Source organism: Trachemys scripta, chromosome 5 (genome assembly GCF_013100865.1).
Source record: "Trachemys scripta elegans isolate TJP31775 chromosome 5, CAS_Tse_1.0, whole genome shotgun sequence".
In the NCBI taxonomy this organism is placed as follows: Eukaryota; Metazoa; Chordata; order Testudines; family Emydidae; genus Trachemys; species Trachemys scripta.
The window spans coordinates 39871192-39888781 of NC_048302.1; the positions used below are offsets into that span (position 1 = coordinate 39871192).

The 17590-nt window shown below is 39.2% G+C and overlaps 2 protein-coding genes across 3 annotated transcripts in view; both read left to right on the plus strand.

The window, feature by feature from the left end:
• The window catches only part of KIAA1109 (KIAA1109 ortholog), a 244747-nt gene extending 231841 nt beyond the window's left edge, over positions 1-12906 (plus strand). Inside the window, exons 71-79 of the mRNA XM_034771463.1 lie at positions 1304-1461; positions 2086-2278; positions 2515-2729; positions 4820-5071; positions 5513-5716; positions 7525-7719; positions 8113-8247; positions 10528-10693; positions 12184-12906. Coding sequence (XP_034627354.1) covers positions 1304-1461; positions 2086-2278; positions 2515-2729; positions 4820-5071; positions 5513-5716; positions 7525-7719; positions 8113-8247; positions 10528-10693; positions 12184-12400 — 1735 coding nt within the window. The 3' untranslated portion in view covers positions 12401-12906. The remainder of the gene's footprint in view (positions 1-1303; positions 1462-2085; positions 2279-2514; positions 2730-4819; positions 5072-5512; positions 5717-7524; positions 7720-8112; positions 8248-10527; positions 10694-12183) is intronic.
• Positions 12907-14214: 1308 nt separating this feature from the next.
• ADAD1 (adenosine deaminase domain containing 1) overlaps positions 14215-17590 on the plus strand; it is a 29910-nt gene continuing 26534 nt past the window's right edge. Inside the window, exons 1-2 of one of the 2 annotated variants that reach the window (XM_034772670.1) lie at positions 14215-14687; positions 15831-16041. In XM_034772670.1, the coding sequence (XP_034628561.1) occupies positions 15843-16041 (199 nt within the window). In that variant the 5' untranslated portion in view covers positions 14215-14687; positions 15831-15842. Of the gene's footprint in view, positions 14688-15410; positions 16042-17590 lie in introns of those variants that run through there. The other variant, XM_034772669.1, reaches the window with a different exon arrangement.

A 17590-nucleotide genomic window follows, 5' to 3' on the forward strand; every position in this document is an offset into this window, starting at 1 on the left:
GTTGTCCCCCAAGAACATTCAAAACTTGCTGTCTTCTAGGTCAGTGGTTCTCAACCAGGGGTACACTTACCCCTGGGGGTACACAGAGGTCTTCCAGGGGGTACATCAACTCATCTAGATATTTGCCTAGTTTTACAACAGGCTACCTAAAAAGCACTATCAGAGTCAGTACGAACTAAAATTTTATATAGAGAATGATTTTTTTTACACTGGTCTATATCCTATACACTGAAATGTATGTACAATATTTATATTCCAGTTGATTTATTTTACAATTATAAGCTTAAAAATGAGAAAGTAAGCAATTTTTCAGTAATAGTGTGGTGTGACACTTTTTTGTATTTTTAGGTCTGATTTTTGTAAACGAGTCGTTTTTAAGTGAGGTGAAAATTGGGGGTACGCAAGACAAATCAGACTCCTGAAAGTGGTACAGTAGTCTGGAAAGGTTGAGAGCCACTGTTCTAGGTTATTTGTATTTTTATAGCTTTAAATCTTACCATTCCACTTTAAATGCCCCTAGTGAACAAATGTAGTGTTGTATGATTTCCTGACTTATGGTCTGCTTGAATTGAAACTGACCGTACGTGTTAACAGCCACTGAGGCTACACTCAGACTTCAGGAACTTGACATAAATTAGGATCTGAGATAGCCTCAGTGCCCTCTGGAAATTATAGTCTGCTCTATCCTAGGCAGGCCACTGGCCATAGGAACACTATATTATATGCATAGATATTTCTACAGAGAGTCGGTTTCTAAATCACCAGTATAGGACAATGTGGGAAAATCAGACTACCATTTGTAAGAGGCACAGAGGTGTGGAAAGGTGGATTTTCTCTTTGCCGGGTTTGGGCCAAACCCTTCTATTTTATATTATCTCTGCTTCATGGAGAAGGGGGGGAAGCAACATTTCATTTGGAGCCAAATTTTGTGTGTCAAAAGCTTCATTCTCCACAGGTAGATTACCGTAGAGTATACTAGATCCATGCTCTTAGCAATTCTGCCCATTCCATGTTCCAGTGTTGAAATGCTCCAACAGATGGCGCATGCCTAATCTGAAGAATTACATCCAGTAACTTGTTCTCACACCTTATGTGTCTGTTCTTTCTGAAACAGCACTATTTTGTCATTTGGCTTTTCTCATTTGTGGAAATATATTTTTCTTGTCCCAAACACTGACTCAAAAACAACTGTGCAGTAAAACAAGAAACTATGCCTATCTCAACAGTTTCTGCTTACAATGGTACCTTGCAGTTTGAAGTATTGGAAGTACTCATGCATTGCCACTTTTCATCTCTGTTTCAGGTGGACTACCAGTGGTTTGAAAAGCCAAGGACGTTTATCTGTGGGTAGTAACAGAGACCGTGAAATTAGCATGTCTGTTGGTCTGGGAAGATCACAGTTGGATTCCAGAGGAGGTGTGGTTGGAGGTACCATAGATGTTAATACCTTGGAGATGGTGGGTAAGTTGGAAAGACTAAAACTTTTACACTTTGCTATACAAAGTCCATTACGAATTACACCAGTGCAGTTGTATTCTACAGAACTGTAGTGTTCTGAAGTGTCAACTTTTTTACATAATGTGAAAAGCCAAAAGCACATATGTAATACAAAATTTTCCTATGTGAACTTACTTAATTATATAAATAGATGGCCTAGAATCTCACCTGCTGCACCCATTGTCCACTGGGCAAAGTTTGGGGGTGGGGGAGGGTGTACAGGAATCAGTTGCAATTCCCTGATTCTGGGATGGTTCTCTGCCTCAGGGCCAGGGCTGCTCTTAACCTGCACTGGCTGATTGTGGCCCCCAAGTGTTCTATCAGTTGGGAACTGGAAGAGTACACAGCACTCCAATGTGCCCTATAGCTCCTCAAACACCCCTATGCTGGGAACTGCAGGAAAGATGATGTAAGAGCTGGATATGCCAGTCCTATACCAATTTGGGGACTTCCCAATGCTTAGGACAGTTCAGTGGCTTTCCAGCCCCTTTCCAACACCAGAGTGGCACAAAGGGTCAGGATTCATTAGAGAATCTGGTCCTTTATTTTTAACATCTTGTATATCCATATGGAATTATTCTGTTTCAGCTCATATTTCTGAACATCCAAACCAGCAACCCAGTCACAAAATTCAGATTACTATGGGTTCTACAGAAGCACGTGTTGACTATATGGGGTCCAGTATCCTTATGGGAATCTTCAGTAATGCAGATCTTAAACTGCAGGATGAATGGAAAGTTAATCTATATAATACCTTGGATTCAAGTATTTCTGATAAAAGGTAATACTTCTTAATGTACTTAATGTTTCCACTATCTAGTTCTGTCCATTTATCTCATCCAAAAGAATAAAGAAAGTACATATGTATTTTTTCATAAAAAATTGCTAGATCATATCTGATGACAAAAATTAAATTAAAATAATGCAGGTTAGGAAAGTGAAAACAAGTCCCTTTTTGTACTGAATCAAATATAAACTGAATTTTTGGTGAATGTTCTTACTCTTTTTATATTCTAGTGAGATATTTGTCCATGGAGACTTGAAGTGGGATATCTTTCAAGTGATGATTTCAAGATCAACCACCCCAGACCTGATAAAAATAGGAATGAAGCTTCAGGAGTTCTTTACTCAGCAGTTTGATACCAGCAAACGGGCTTTGTCTACCTGGGGACCTGTTCCTTATCTTCCTCCTAAGACAGTGGCTAATATAGAGAAAAGCTCACACGAGCAATGTATGTATTATAAAAATAAAAAGCTTAGTTATACAGTACCATTTATAGGTGAGATTTTTACAGAATTAGGTTTCCAGTATTGCAAACACTAATGTGTGAGAGTAAGTCCCATAGAATTTTAAAGCATTAATATTAGTGTAACAAGATATCACGCTAAAGCTTCAGTACATCTCCCACAGATTTTTGTGGCAGGGATTGCCTATAAAAATAAAGTTCAGCACTCTTCTTGTGAATGTACACTCTTTTGGTAAATATAAAAGTAGGCTGATAATTTTGTTGTCAGATTTTTAGATGAAAAATGAATTTTCCACTAAAACAAAAACTCTTGTATTTTGAAAAACTTTGTTTTGGGGTTTTCAAAGGGTTTTTTCCCTCTCCCCCCTTCCTTTTTCCAGTGGGGAAAGAAGTGAAAACGTGTGGGGAGGGAACCCCAAAAAATTAAAAGCCTTTAAAAAATTCAAATTAAACCAATGTTAATTTAAAAATGTTCATAAAAAATATTAAAAAGAAAAAAATATCAAGCAAAATGGAAAATATTTGTTTTTTTCCAAGGCTTTTCATGAAAATCGTATTCTATTTTTGACTAGCCCTCATTTAAACACTCCGAAGTGTCAGGGTCCCATTTCTCCTAATCAAATGTGGAAGTTGTTAATGACCAATAAAGAATCTAGGGACTTCCTTGCTACACAAGAAATTTTAAAATATCTAGTATTTAAAAATATCTGGTGTACACCTACTTCAACATACTTGTGGTGCACAAGGCAGATAGAACAGGGAATATTTCATGTCATTTTAGTATCCCTCTTTTGATCCTAGAGCGATTGGCACGCCTTCACCGTACTCACTGGAATTCTGTATGTTCAAATAAGTAGCAGTTTTATACATCTGTTTAGCCAACAGTAGTTATTAAATTGATATTATTCAGTACCACAGTTCAAATATGTGGATGGTTGAGTTTGGGACTGGGCGGGACAAGAAGGAACGAGTTATAAAAATCAAAGGAGAATACTATCATCAGAGATCTCTTTTGTATAGTGTTCAAGGTAATTTAATCCACTGACTACTCTACACAGCATCTGCGATAGTGAAAATTGTATCCTGTAATTTTTTGGCCAGAGTTGCTTCCCAGAATAGGTACATAATATTCTTTGTGTTGCACATTAAATTTTTGCATTTTTTTTATGGAAGTACTTCCTCCAAACCTGCATCATTGGCCTTAGTCCTCAGTGCTGCATTTTTTTCTTGGCTCTCGCGTTACCGGTAAAGGTTATGCTGTAGTGGATTGGCTGTTGGTTTGAATAGCTCACATATAAGTTACTATGTTCCACACATATGTGATCCTTGTCAATGGTTTTGAGTAACCTTTTTCAGTAAATGTAAGGTTTGTGCCCTTTTGGGTAGCACTACGACTCTGATATATTTGGTCCATGTTTGTCGTCTAACTTTCTAACCAACCTTAAAGCTGTATATTATTTCTTTATTATTGCTGACTCTTTTTAGACTATCCTATTCTTCACATTTTGTGTAATTGTTGAATCCATTTTGACAGTTTGTATGTGTGGGTTGCCTTTGGGCTACCAGTACAATTTTCTATATTAATCTTTGCTGCTTATTCTTATTTCTTTGTAGTACAGTAATGCCTAGTGGCCCCAATCAAGGGTTAGAGACCCACAGTAGTAGGTGGTAAGCAATTAAAAGACCAGCTAACGTTATCTTTTTCCATACTGTCTGCTGTTTGGTCAATTTCATGAGCCTTGTCTCTATGAAGACTAGCAATAGTCACTGCTGGAGCCATTTATCTTCTTGTCAGACGTGAACTTGGGCATCTCCTAATCTGATCAAAAGAAATATGAGTTTTATTGATATTCAAGTATGTTTTTTTGGATATTTTTTTTTTCATCTCCTCTGTCTTTGCACGTGACAAGGCTGAAACAATTTAAGTGAAATAGACTGTATAAAGTTAGTATAGCCACAGTCAGATTTTCAGTAGACATGGAATTCCAGCAGGTGTTTTACAGTTGTACCTTCCACTTCTGTAAAGTTCACAGTCAAGCTTGAGGACCTTTCTATATTTGTGTTTTTTTCTCTAGTGCTGGATGCAGCCCATCATCGCCACTGGCCAGGGGTTTTGAAAGTAGTATCTGGGGGCCACATATCCTTATTTCAGGTTCCTTTACCAGAAGACGGAATGCAGTTTGGAGGATCCATGAGCTTGCATGGAAATCACATGACACTGGCATGCTTCCATGGACCTAATTTCCGTTCAAAATCTTGGGCACTGTTTCACCTTGAAGAACCCAACATTGCATTTTGGACAGAAGCACAAAAAATTTGGGAAGATGGTAACTAAAACCTTAATGCATCCTTCACTTTAGAACCTTTTCTTGAACCATAATTGACCATCACTAACCAAGCAAAGCAGTTTTCCTATACTTTGTATCAATATTGTTCTTTTCCCCAAAAAGCTTCTACGTGTTTAAAATAGTGATGGTGTACCAGAGAGAATATATTGCTTCTTGCTTTATCTGTTGCATAAAGGAAAACACCTACCTGAGTATAATATTTGATACGTCCTTTATTTGAGACTTTATATTGCCAAGGTAGGAAGACAGCCTTCTTGTTCTGATAAATCTTTTCTGTCTATAAATAGGGAGGCTTTAGTTCTCCTATCCGTTTACTAGAGTTACTTCTGATTTATATTTGTACAAGTGATAGGAGGATCAAGCCCTATCATACTATTACTCTCTTCAGAATGTTTTTTTTTTTTTTTTACATTGACACAGGTTCTAGTGAGCATTCTACTTACGTTGTACAAACACTGGACTTTCATTTGGGTCATAATACAATGGTCACCAAACCCTGTGGAGCCCTAGAAAGTCCTATGGCAACAATCACCAAGATAACAAGGCGCCGCCATGAAAACCCACCACATGGGGTTGCAAGTGTGAAAGAATGGTTCAATTATGTTACTGCTACAAGGAATGAAGGTTAGATTCATATTCATTAATTTCTGGCCTGATTGCTAATCAACTGCAGAACGTGTTGACTTAAAGCCATTGAAGTTAAAAGGGAAAAAGAGGAGTTTAGCTCAAAAGAATAGATATTTTATGTTCGTAGAAAAGCTAAACCCCTATAATCCATACCTCACTTACTTGAAACCCCATTACTGGGTCATGTTCCCCCAGAGTTTCACATAAGTAATGCTAGAATAAAAGTGAGGTTTAAACTTCTATTCTAAAGCTTTCACTTTAAAAGGTTCTCTCTTTGCCCCTCACCCAAGAAATCAGAGACAAATCAAGGTGGACTTCGGGCTTCCCAAAGATTGACTAACACAGCAAGACTCTTACAGATACTTGGATTCTATGTATAGGGCAATATAAAAACCTAGATAGACTTCTGGCCTAGTTCTCCATTGGCGCTACAAGTATCGGATCCCTCAGGCTTATCAGACTTCTAAGCACCATGCACTTAACACACATGCATAGTGTTTTGATCTTTAAGTGTGGAGCTAATACAGTAGAACCTCAGAGTTACAAACACCAGAGTTACGAACTGACCAGTCAACCATATTCCTCATTTGGAACCAGAAGTATGCAATCAGGCAGCAGCAGAGACCAAAAACCAAAAAAACAACAAAGAAAAGGCAAATATAGTACAGTACTGTGTTAAACGTAAACTACTAAACAAGGAAAGGAGTTTTTTTTTCTTCTGCATAGTAAAGTTTCAAAGCTGTATTAAGTCAATGTTCAACTGTAAACTTTTGAAAGAACAACCATAATGTTTTGTTCAGAGTTACGAACAATTCAGAGTTATGAACAACCACCATTCCCGAAGTGTTCGTAACTCTAAGTTTCTACTGTAACTCAATAATTCACTGCTTATATGCCATCCTGGCTATTAAACATATGTAGCCTTATTGCAAAACCAGTTTATTTCCTGCTCAGAGCAGTGTATCTACCAAACTTGAAGGTTCAAAGTTCAACCAGTTTTGGAACTATTCCTTAGGGTGACCAGATGAGAGGAACAAAATATCGGGACACGGGGGGTGGGGGAGAGTGTGGGTGTCTGCCGACGGAGAAAAAAAAAGAGTGAAATATCGGGACAAATTGCGAAATGCAAATTGCGGGACAAACACTGAAAAATTTATCGAGATGTCTGGTCACCCTACTATTCCTTTGAGTGGGGGGTGCAGCAATATGGTCACACTTATTATAATTGGGAATATATTATTAGTATCTTCACATTACATTTCCAAAATTAAGGTGAATGTTGTGCTAAGTTCCAAGCATTTGAAAATAGGGGATTGCAACAAAGATTGTTTTGAAACCTTAATTAAAGTGGTGGCTTCTAGAGAAAATGTTATGAAAAAGTCATGTGTGTATATACTGCTTAAAAAACCAAAATGATTATTTGTCAGTCTTCCATCCATTCTTTAGAACGCTTTCTTAATAGTAATTGAAAACATGACTATGGTGAAGATGTATGGGCCCTAGTAGTCTCTCTTTATTGAGGCAAAATTATCTGGAAGGAGTAAGGAGTACAGAATAATGCCCCAAGGATGCTGTGGGAGTGATTTGAGACATTACCCTTACCTCTGAATAAATGTACTTCCTAGAGTGTTCTCAGCCCAGACATTCTTAGGAGTGAGAGACCAGTCTTGACATTGAAATACCATGTTGCAGTGAAAAACAAAACCATTATTAGGCTAGAACATTTGCAAATCTGTCTCCTTAAATGCTGATAAGGCTTTTCAATAAAGATTGCTGAATTGCAACATTTGCTGTTATCCATATAGAACTAAACCTGCTTCGAAACGTTGATGCTAACAACACAGAAAGCAGCACAACAGTGAAAAACTCAAGCTTGTTAAGTGGATTCAGAGGAGGATCCAGTTACAACCACGAGACTGAAACCATCTTCGCATTACCAAGGATGCAATTGGATTTTAAATCCATTCATGTTCAAGAGCCACAGGAACCTTCATTACAAGGTGCAATGGACATCTTTTTCTTTTTTTCTCTCTCACCATTCAAAACTATTACTTCAATTCTGATCATGCAGTGGGATTAGAAGATTTTACTTCACTGAAGTATGTGGTGTTACACTGGTGTAAAATTGGTCTGAGAGAAGAATTAACCTTTGTATCCTAAAAACTGAAAAGCTGACAGACTAATGGCTTTCTATGCAAGAAAATACAATCTGAGAACCAGATCAAATTTTGGGATTTTAATCTGAAGATGGTTGGAGTTCTGGGTAGAAGGACACTGGCTACTTCATTTTCTTAAACTAACCTAGAGTGAATTCTGATATTAAATCCTGAGGGATTATATATATATATATATAATCACTTTACAGTATGCTAAAATTACGTTTCTTTGTCCAGACACCAGTGTTAAACCAACGGTGGAGTGCAGTGTAGTAACTGAATTCACAGACCACATTTGTGTGACGATGGATGCTGAATTAATCATGTTTCTGCATGACTTGGTGTCTGCTTATCTTAAAGAAAAAGAAAAAGGTATGTGGTTTAAAAAAAACCTCTTTATGATGGAATATAAATGAACCATCTTATGTTAAGCCACTTATGTATGAATTTATTTTTATACATTGCTATTAATATGATAAAGTAAATTTTGTTTTGTTTAAATGAAGGCTTGCTTTTTATGGGCTAGGTTTTCAAAATGTTTAGTGTTGGCCTAATTCTGCTCCCATTACAATCAATGGGACTAGAATAAAGACAACACCGAGCGAGTTTGAAAAACCTACCCTAACAGTGTAACTGAGATTACAGAGCTATGTCTTCCAAAGAGCACTGCTAATAACTGAGGGCTAGTCTACACTACTGCGCTACATCTGCGCAGTTGCACCATGTCTGGTGAAGATGCACTCTCCTGTCAGCATAATTACTTCACCTCAACAAGAAGCGGAAGCTATGTCAATGGGAGACGCTCTCCTGCCAACATAGCGTGGTGTAGATACTGCTTTAAGTCTATGTAACTTACGTCACTCGGGGGTGGCTTTCTCACACCCCTGAACAACATACGTTACGTCGACTTAAGCAATAGTGTAGACAAGCTGAGATTTGTTCTTACACTAACAAAAATGTCTGAGTCTTGCTTGGTTGTTTTGTTGGATTAGAAGTCAAGAAACTTGGAGTTTGTTCCTTGCTCTGCAACTTATCAGATGTGTGACCTGGGGCAAACTACTTTATTTCTGTGCCTTAGTTTTGCCTTAATTTTGCCATATGTTTATTTTCTTTGTAAAGCTGTAGATCAAGGTGGACTGACTTAAATCAAGATGACTTAAATAACCAAGTAGAAAGTCTCAATTTAAATAATCGATTTTAGTCAAGTTTTCTATTTGTACTTTATTTTCTAAAGAAAGGTGCATTCTCATTGGTTGAGATAACCATTAAAATGTTGATTTTCAAGTAAATGGCACCTTTACACTAGATTTGGTACATCTCTTTGCTATCTAGGAGGGTACACTATAACTATATACATTTATTTAAGCAATTATATAGGTTATTATTTTTAGCTTCTTATTAATTGTACATTTTAGTATGTTAGAAAATGACTTGTGTCAAGCTGTAATAGGATGGTAACTGAAATTTAATTACATGCACAAAAGAGCATACAAAATGTATTTTTATTAAACAAAATAAGCCCTTAATAAGTACACAACCTATTGTGCCATATTTATAAAGCTTGACCTCAAGTTAGAATCAGGAAAAACATCTTTCTTTATATAGAAAAGTAACCTTTAACTCAATTTTTCATAGCGGCCCATGGATTCAGCATATTTATTTTTTCTTAAAATGTTTTAATAGATTTTAATAAGTTTAGGCCTTAACTTATTTTGTATTAAATTCAGATTTTATTTTAAATATGTTTATATTTAAAAAAAAACTTTAATAAGCAAATTAAATGATTTAAGTTAAAAACAATTTTTTATTTTTTAAAAATTCTCAATTTTATCCATCTTGTAGGAAGTGAAAAATGCTATAGAAGATCTGTGTATTAGTTTATTAAATACCAAGTCCTTTAATCTTTAGCAAATGTAAACTAATATAAAAATAACTAATCAATCTTGTGTATTTCTTATGTACACTGACAAAAATGATTGAAGGTAGAAAGTTGAAACCTAGCTTCTTTGAGCTCACAAAAATCTAAAGAATAAACAAACTTTAAAAAACTGATAAGTTTATAAACTGTTAACATTAAAACTTCATCTTTGTGTATGAGAACTTGCAACTTCCATGCATGTGTCTGCCCTCCTTTTGCTACTATGTCCACAGCAAGGTATTGCATGTGTTTAAGAGAGGTGAATTACAAATGTGGTGAAAGTCATAAATATGGTGTCTGGTGTGTGTGAAATCCAATGTTTTGCACAGATACTTGCATTCAGTGTGAATAGTTTTTTTAAAATATACATGCACAATAAACATTACATTATTAAGGTATTTAAGCAACAGAGGGTCCTGTGGCACCTTTAAGACTAACAGAAGTATTGGGAGCATAAGCTTTCGTGGGTAAGAACCTCACTTCTTCAGATGCAAGGGAATTTAAGGTATTTAAGGTTCATTAGACTTGAGGATTTTGAGAGTTTATTTTTACGTTGTGTAACTTGCTCTTAAAGGAGGTTAAAGGAGCTTAAAAATTATATTCCTAATGCTTGTTGAAGTAAGATGTGTCCACGATAAGAATGAAGTCTGCACTTACTTTACTACCAAGTCCAAGCAAAGCCTTGACTAAATTCCCATGAATGAAATTTTACTTTTTTCCTCCCCGCTTTGTAGCCATCTTTCCACCTCGTATTTTGTCTACTCGACCAGGACAGAAAAGTCCAGTTAGTTTGCTTGATGAGAGTTCCTCTGAGAGAGATGCAGAAGAAAGTATTACTTACACTACTGTAGACTGGAGAGAATTTATGTGCAATACTTGGCATCTGGAACCCACACTTAGGTAATTAGCAGGCTTATTTTGCAGTATATTCAATTTTACATTTATTTTGGCTGAGTAATAGTATTATCTGCAGAGACTATTCTTCAAACCACAGATGTTTTAATTTGATAGTTAACCTCCTAATGGGATCTAGCCTTATGGAAGCTATCACAGATTCTGCTTTGGCTATTAAATGATGATAGGAAGACACCTGCTACAGTATCTGAAATGTCATTTGGTAACAAATGCTGGGTAATACCATCATTCACCATAGACAACTGTTGATCCGCTGGATCATGGTGTGCATGTAAGAGGTCTAGTCAGGTGCCTAATGAATTCACTTAGGACTGACAAGCCCAATTCAAGAGTAGCCACTGGATAAAGGCACTGAAAGTTATACTGCTTAGAACTCCTGCACACACAACAGTAAGGTTCTCAGGTGCTCAAAGTCAAGATGAAGCGAAATGCAGCTCATTAAGGACCACACATTAACTTGTCATTTACCTTTTTCTGCTATTGTTCAAACAATCTTTAATTCCCAATTTAAAAGAAGAACTTAGAACCTTTCTTCTTCTATTCTGTCAGTATGTTTTCTATTGAGAATGTAAGCTGTTGGGGTCAGGGATCTATTGGTTGTTTACATTTTTAAACTGTGTAACACTTCTGGGGGCTATAAAAATAATTTGAGGCAGACATTCAGATGAGAAATGTCTCTTTCAAATATTCACTTTCTGTTGATTGTCAGCTAGTTAGATCCCCTGCTTCCTCTACTGATGTAATTTAAGAAACTCCTTTTTTCATGCAGGAAGGGAAAACTTTTTTTTCCTCCATTTTCACAATGGGAATGCAACTATTAAATATTATTTTTTAAAAGTTATTATAGAATGAAAGTAAGTCTCATTAAAAGTTGCCATATGCCTGATGAAACTTCCCATACAACAAATGCAGTAGCAGGTGTACAGGCATCCCCTGCCCTAAATATGCACTTCATCCTTGACCAACAGGAATCACTTCTGAGAATGAGGGGGTAATTGGGTAGTCTCCATGCCTTCTTCAGTTGTTGGTCTCTGCTGAGACTAACAAGGCACCAATTACTGCTAACTATAATGTTTTGATAAGTGAACACTTGCCTGCTAAGAATGGACTCTGAGACCACCACTCAGTCCATCCAGGCCAATAAAACATCTATCAAATAACCATTTTTGGTTAACCATAACATGGTTCAAATTGATACAGGATCCAGAGATAACGTATTACATCTGTGATCTCCTGAATCATCTAGTCCTTCCAAAAAGGTCTAAATACAAAATTTATTTACATAAGTTAGCTGAGACTGAAAGAAATGCCTGTTGGACTTTCACAGTTTAGAAGTAGAAAAGTTTAAGATTTGACAATGCCAATGTTAACTTGTGATGAAGGTTCTAGTTTCTATGCCATATTTTAAGGCTGAGTTGAGTTTTACACTTAACACAGAAATTTAACCTTTTGGGGTTTTTTGGGGGGTATTTTAGATTAATCTCTTGGACTGGAAGAAAGATTGACCCAGTGGGTGTTGATTACATTCTTCAAAAATTGGGCTTTCATCATGCCAGGACTACTATTCCTAAGTGGCTTCAACGGGGGGTAATGGACCCACTGGACAAAGTTCTGTCAGTCCTTATCAAAAAACTTGGTACTGCTCTACAGGATGAAAAAGAAAAGAAAGGAAAGGACAAGGAAGAACACTGAAAATATTTGTGACAAAACTATAATTTTGTTTCCATTCTGTCTGAGACTGATATTTTATTGTATAATAAGAATTTATTTTAAGTATGATTTAAAGAGAAACCTAACAGCTTTTTTGCTACTATATTTAAAACTTACATTGTAAGTGACTGTTTACAGTGGTATACAATACCATTCTGTATGTGGTAAAGTATTGCATGATTAATGACCAATGTATATTCTGTGAAAGAATAGGTGAAATACTGTAAATCTGCTGTTTAGCATTAACAGTTTTATTATGTGCAATATGATTCCTGCATCTTTAAAATATGTGCAGATTAACTGTGAATTTTCATAACTTTTATTGGCCATAACACACAAACCCTTGTTAATGTGATTCTGTTAATGGCTTTTTTTGTCAATGTAGACTTGTGTAAATTCCTGTATGTATATAATTTATGGAACTGATTGTCATAGTGCTAAAAATCATTTTAAGTTTGTTACACTTGTAATAAAAAACAGTAACTGTGTTGTAATTTTTTTTCTTATTCTCAAAAAGTAGCAATAAGAAGTGTTAGTGGGGCATGCACATCTATGTCCCCTAATTCAAGCACTGGAAACACATTACATTACAGAGTTTTAATTGTACAAGTACTAAGAAAAAAGTCTGTAGTTTATAATGTCTTCAGCTGTAATGGAATGGGGACAGGCAGAGCTAGGGCAACATTCATTAATAATGCAATAGAAAAATGACAAGCTATCCAATGCAAATCTAAGCGTTTAATACAGTAAATAAGTCTCTTACACCATCTGGAAGCCTACAACAACCTGTGGAAGCCATGATTTTTCAGACACTTTTTATTCAATAAGACTTCTAGCATCACAAATTACTTTGCTCCTCTCAGGATTACTAAGAACGCTTTATGGTGTTATATATGGGTGTAGTTTAACACTTTTGCTTGCATCTGTTATAAATTTTTAAAGCCCAACATTCATTAGTGCAATGTGAATAAAGTCAAAATTAAATGTCTGTACATGCACACCCAGCGGTACAAAAACAAAAATACCTTTTCTGGCCCGCTGACTTCCTAATGTTTCCTTCAGTCACACACACTTATTTATCTAATGAAAGACAAGGTACTGTACCTTTTATGTAGTCAATATAATCCACCTTTCTATAGTATTTTTGTTAAATATTTGTTCTTTAAAATATTTTTTCTCCTCTTCATATGTAAACCCCCCTGCTCTGGATATCATCGCCTGAACCGTGTGTAGCTGAAAACTAGGTCACTGTTGAGGCTTCTTGTTCTACGTTTTCCTATGTCCACATTTGGGATTTTAAAAGTCACTAGCGTGGGGCTTTCCCACAGCGAGGCAGAGGCTGGTGCTTCGTGCCAAAAGTGCGTGTGGGGGGGTTAGTTCTACATTCTACTTTTTCAAGAGCCAGGCTCCAGAGACACAGGAAAATGTCTAGACGGGGACCAGCGACAGTGGCTACGCCAGGGGCTGTCCCGTGCACACAGCGGCCCTGGGGCTGGGAGAGAGGAGGCATAACAGCCCCGGCGCTGCCATCTCCCAGCGGCCGGGCTTCGGCGCCCGAGCTCACTCCTACCTCCTCGAGGCCGGTTCGGAGTCGCTGACAATGAGCGCTGCGAGGCCGCTACAGGGGAAGGGGCGTGGCTGGGGCGGGAGGCCACCGCCGGCTGCGGTGCTGCTTCGGGAAGCAGAGTCCAGCTCCCCCGAGAGGAGGCAGGTGCATGACAAAGCACCTGAGCGCAGGGCCGCCAGCTCCACCGAGTCGCCCCCATAGGGAGGGGCGGCCGCTGGCCGGTCATACTGCACGCGCCCGCTCGGGGCTCCAGTTTGCTCCTGCTGCTCGTTGCTAGAGGGCTGCAGAAGGACCCCGGGCGGCCCGCCCGGACTATCTGCACAGCCGGGGGGATGACGTTAGCGGGCTCTATGTGGCGTGCGCCCCCGTGAGGCGAGAGACACGGAGCCCCTGTGACTTAGGCCGAGTCCGTATCCGACTCCCCGTCCCCGCACTGAGCCGCCTCGAGCCAGGCCTGTCGGCAGCACGAGCTAGCCCGGCGGCGGTTGGTCGGAGGATCACGTGATCCGAGGGCGAGGCTTTTTGAGAGACGCCCTTGCGCCCCGCTGACGGCCAAGTGGGGAGACGCAGCCTCGGGGCGGGGGCGTCACACACCCCTGTTTGTGCGTTGTCTCGGGCCGCGGCCTCGAGCAGGCGCGTCGGTGCGGAGGGAGGCAGCAGCCGGGGAAAAGTGAAATCACTGCGGGGGGCTGCTGTCGCGCGGTGCGACCGGGCAGGGCCCCGGGGTGGTTCTGGGGCAAGTCTCAGTCGCGGTACATGGCCTCGTCTCCGAGTCCGTGCCCCGGAGAGGGGGCTGCAGGGTGATCCTCACCTGGTGCAGCCAGTAGCTTGCGCTCCCCACTGGGAGGCAGCCCCACTGCACGTCCCTTGCTCCCGTCGCTGCGCCTGCCCTGCAGAGGTGTGGGGCTGATACAAGCACCTGCTGTGGGGAAGCCGCTGGGAGTCTCCAATGCGCGGGTGGTTGGATGGCGTCAGGCTGGGATCCCTTCCCATGGGGAGCCTGGCCCGATCCGGCGCCTGCCGGACAGTGGGACGCAGGAGCCTTCCCGTCCCGTTTGCCCTGACCCAAAGGGGCTAGACCCTGAACCAGCGTGAAAGCCAGCCACGTGCGGCTCTACCTTGCTGATCCTGGGTAGCCGTGCTGGAGTTTCTGTTTCCATTGCTCTTGTAATCTAGGGGAGGGGTTCTCAACCTTTTTGTTACCTCTGAACCTCCCCCCATCCTCCAACATGCTATAAAAACTCCACCACCCACCTGTGCCACATAATTGGTTTTCTGCATATAAAAGCCAGGACCAGCATTAGGGGGTAGCAAGCAGGGCAATTGCCTTGGCCCCCACAAAGCTACATTGCTCAGGCCTCAGCTTCTGGCCTGGGTGGTGGGGCTCAGGGACCTGGCTTTAGCTCCATGAGGTGGGGCTTTGGCTTTCGGCCCTGGGCCCCAGTGAATCTAATGCTGACCCTGCTTGGAGGCCCCCTTGAAATCTGCTCATGGCCCTCTATGGGGCCCTGGATTCCTGGTTTATGATTATTGATCTAGGGCACCTGGGACTCAGCAGGACAATTGCTTTTCAGATTGTGGTTGCAAGGAAGGGGAGAAAGTTCTTAGCTGACGGTTAACATTGCCATTATCTTCCTATTTTCTGTCCCCCTCCCCCCAGTCTGTAAGTTTGGGTCTCAACTATTATTAGTGTGCTTTCGAATTTAGTAACTTCATTTATTAGCAGAAAGAATCAGGAGCCATGAAACATGTAAAACTAATTTGTGGGGAAATTGTCCAGATTTGCTATGCTATGCTAATGTTCAACAGCCTTAAAAATACCTGTTGGCTAAATTTGGCTTGTAGGTAGATGGAAAAATGGCTCACAACAATGACTGGTTTCAAAGTTCCAGAGTACCCAGCTTTGCTCAGATGCTAAAAAAGAACTTGCCCACTGAACCGCCTCCTCAAGCCCCTCCTCAGCCATCTTCACACCCTGTGAATATGGGCCTGATGTTTTCATCTTCTGAAAATTACAACATGCCAAATTCAGCACGTAAGGTGACACACATCACAGGTATTGTCTTTACATTTATTAAGTTGATTTGCTTCTAGGAATGGCCTTTCAACACTAGTACAAATGGCTTTGCAAAATTGTAATGAAAATTAACCTGCCTAGACATGCCATCTACTTGCCTTTTACCAAAAACTATTTTACTTACCAATTTAAAAAAATAAGATACTGAGGGCAAATAAAAGGTTAGAACTATTAACTTTAACGAATTTTGATCTTTTTCCTCTTTACTTGTACATGTCAATAAACATATTATTTGACTGTTTCTTAATTATTATCCAGCAGTGGTGTAACTAAAGAGATGCAACCTATCCAGATTTAACATCACATGTTACATCCATGGAATTTGTGTGTATAAACTGGTTGACTCTACAGGTGGAAGTACAGGGAATTTTCATCTTAATAACTTGAATAACTACAAACACTTTTTCAGAAATAGCTTTTCTGTAAAAGAGAAGTGTAGAATCCTCATCCTTACAGCCCACTAAGCTAATGCTACCTCTCGTCTGACTAATCTGCTTTCTGCCTTCATCCCCATCTCTCTTGTTTTAGGGCAACTTCTACCTTGAACCTGCAGTTGAGGATCCATGTGGGTGCAGGGGTCTGCCCATCTAGAGTTTATTCTTTCATCAGGTCTATAATGTGTACACAGCACTTCATATAAAGTGCACCAACATGTATATAACAGGCTTTGTGTTCAGCATCTTTTGTAGAAAAAGCTGAGAATTTTAACTACAGTTTTGTTTGATAGTAACAAATTCCCTGACCCCCGCACATGTAACTTTCAAATGAGGGAGTTTAAGATTTTAGCAGGTAGTCTTATTTCTGAGTCTTTTGTCTATCAATATGTTTATTATAACTGAAGAGGAAATCTTATTCTGTATACTTTAGATGCAGCGTTTATTTCATGTGGCAGGTGCTTATGTGTATTTGTGAACTGAAAGTAATAACATTTTTGTGACTTTTTGGAGAAAACTATTTCTCCTGTGCTTAAAGCTCAAAACATACTTGGATAATTGGGCAGTGTCTTGCTTAGGAAAAGTAATCAAGTTTAGGTCAGGCTAAGATAACCCATGCTAAAGTCCAGTCTTTTTTCTAGTGTAGATACAGGGTAACACCAGTGCTGTATCCTAAGCACCTGCATGACCAGTTAAAATGGACCTGAGGGCCCACAGCATGAGGCAAAAACTCTATTGTCCTTTGTGATACTGTCGTAAAGAACTATGGTTTGTGCTTCTGCTATTTTTGTATGCCATGAAATAGATTTTGATCTGTTAAATCAGATAATCTCTGGAAGTACTTGTATTCTTGGAAATTATGGCCTTTGGTTCTGGGTTTACATGTGACTGGGTTTAACTTCAAAGACTATCAGGTTTATTAGTCAAGGAACAAGCCCTTTACAGGGTTACCAAAACTACTTACAACCTCTTCAATTAGAATAAAATGCAAATTGCTTAATCTTCCAGGTAGCCTTTGTTGAGATGCAGCAATATTATTCTCACACTTTCATTTTACTTTTATATATTGCTTTTAGCTTACTACACGCTAACAT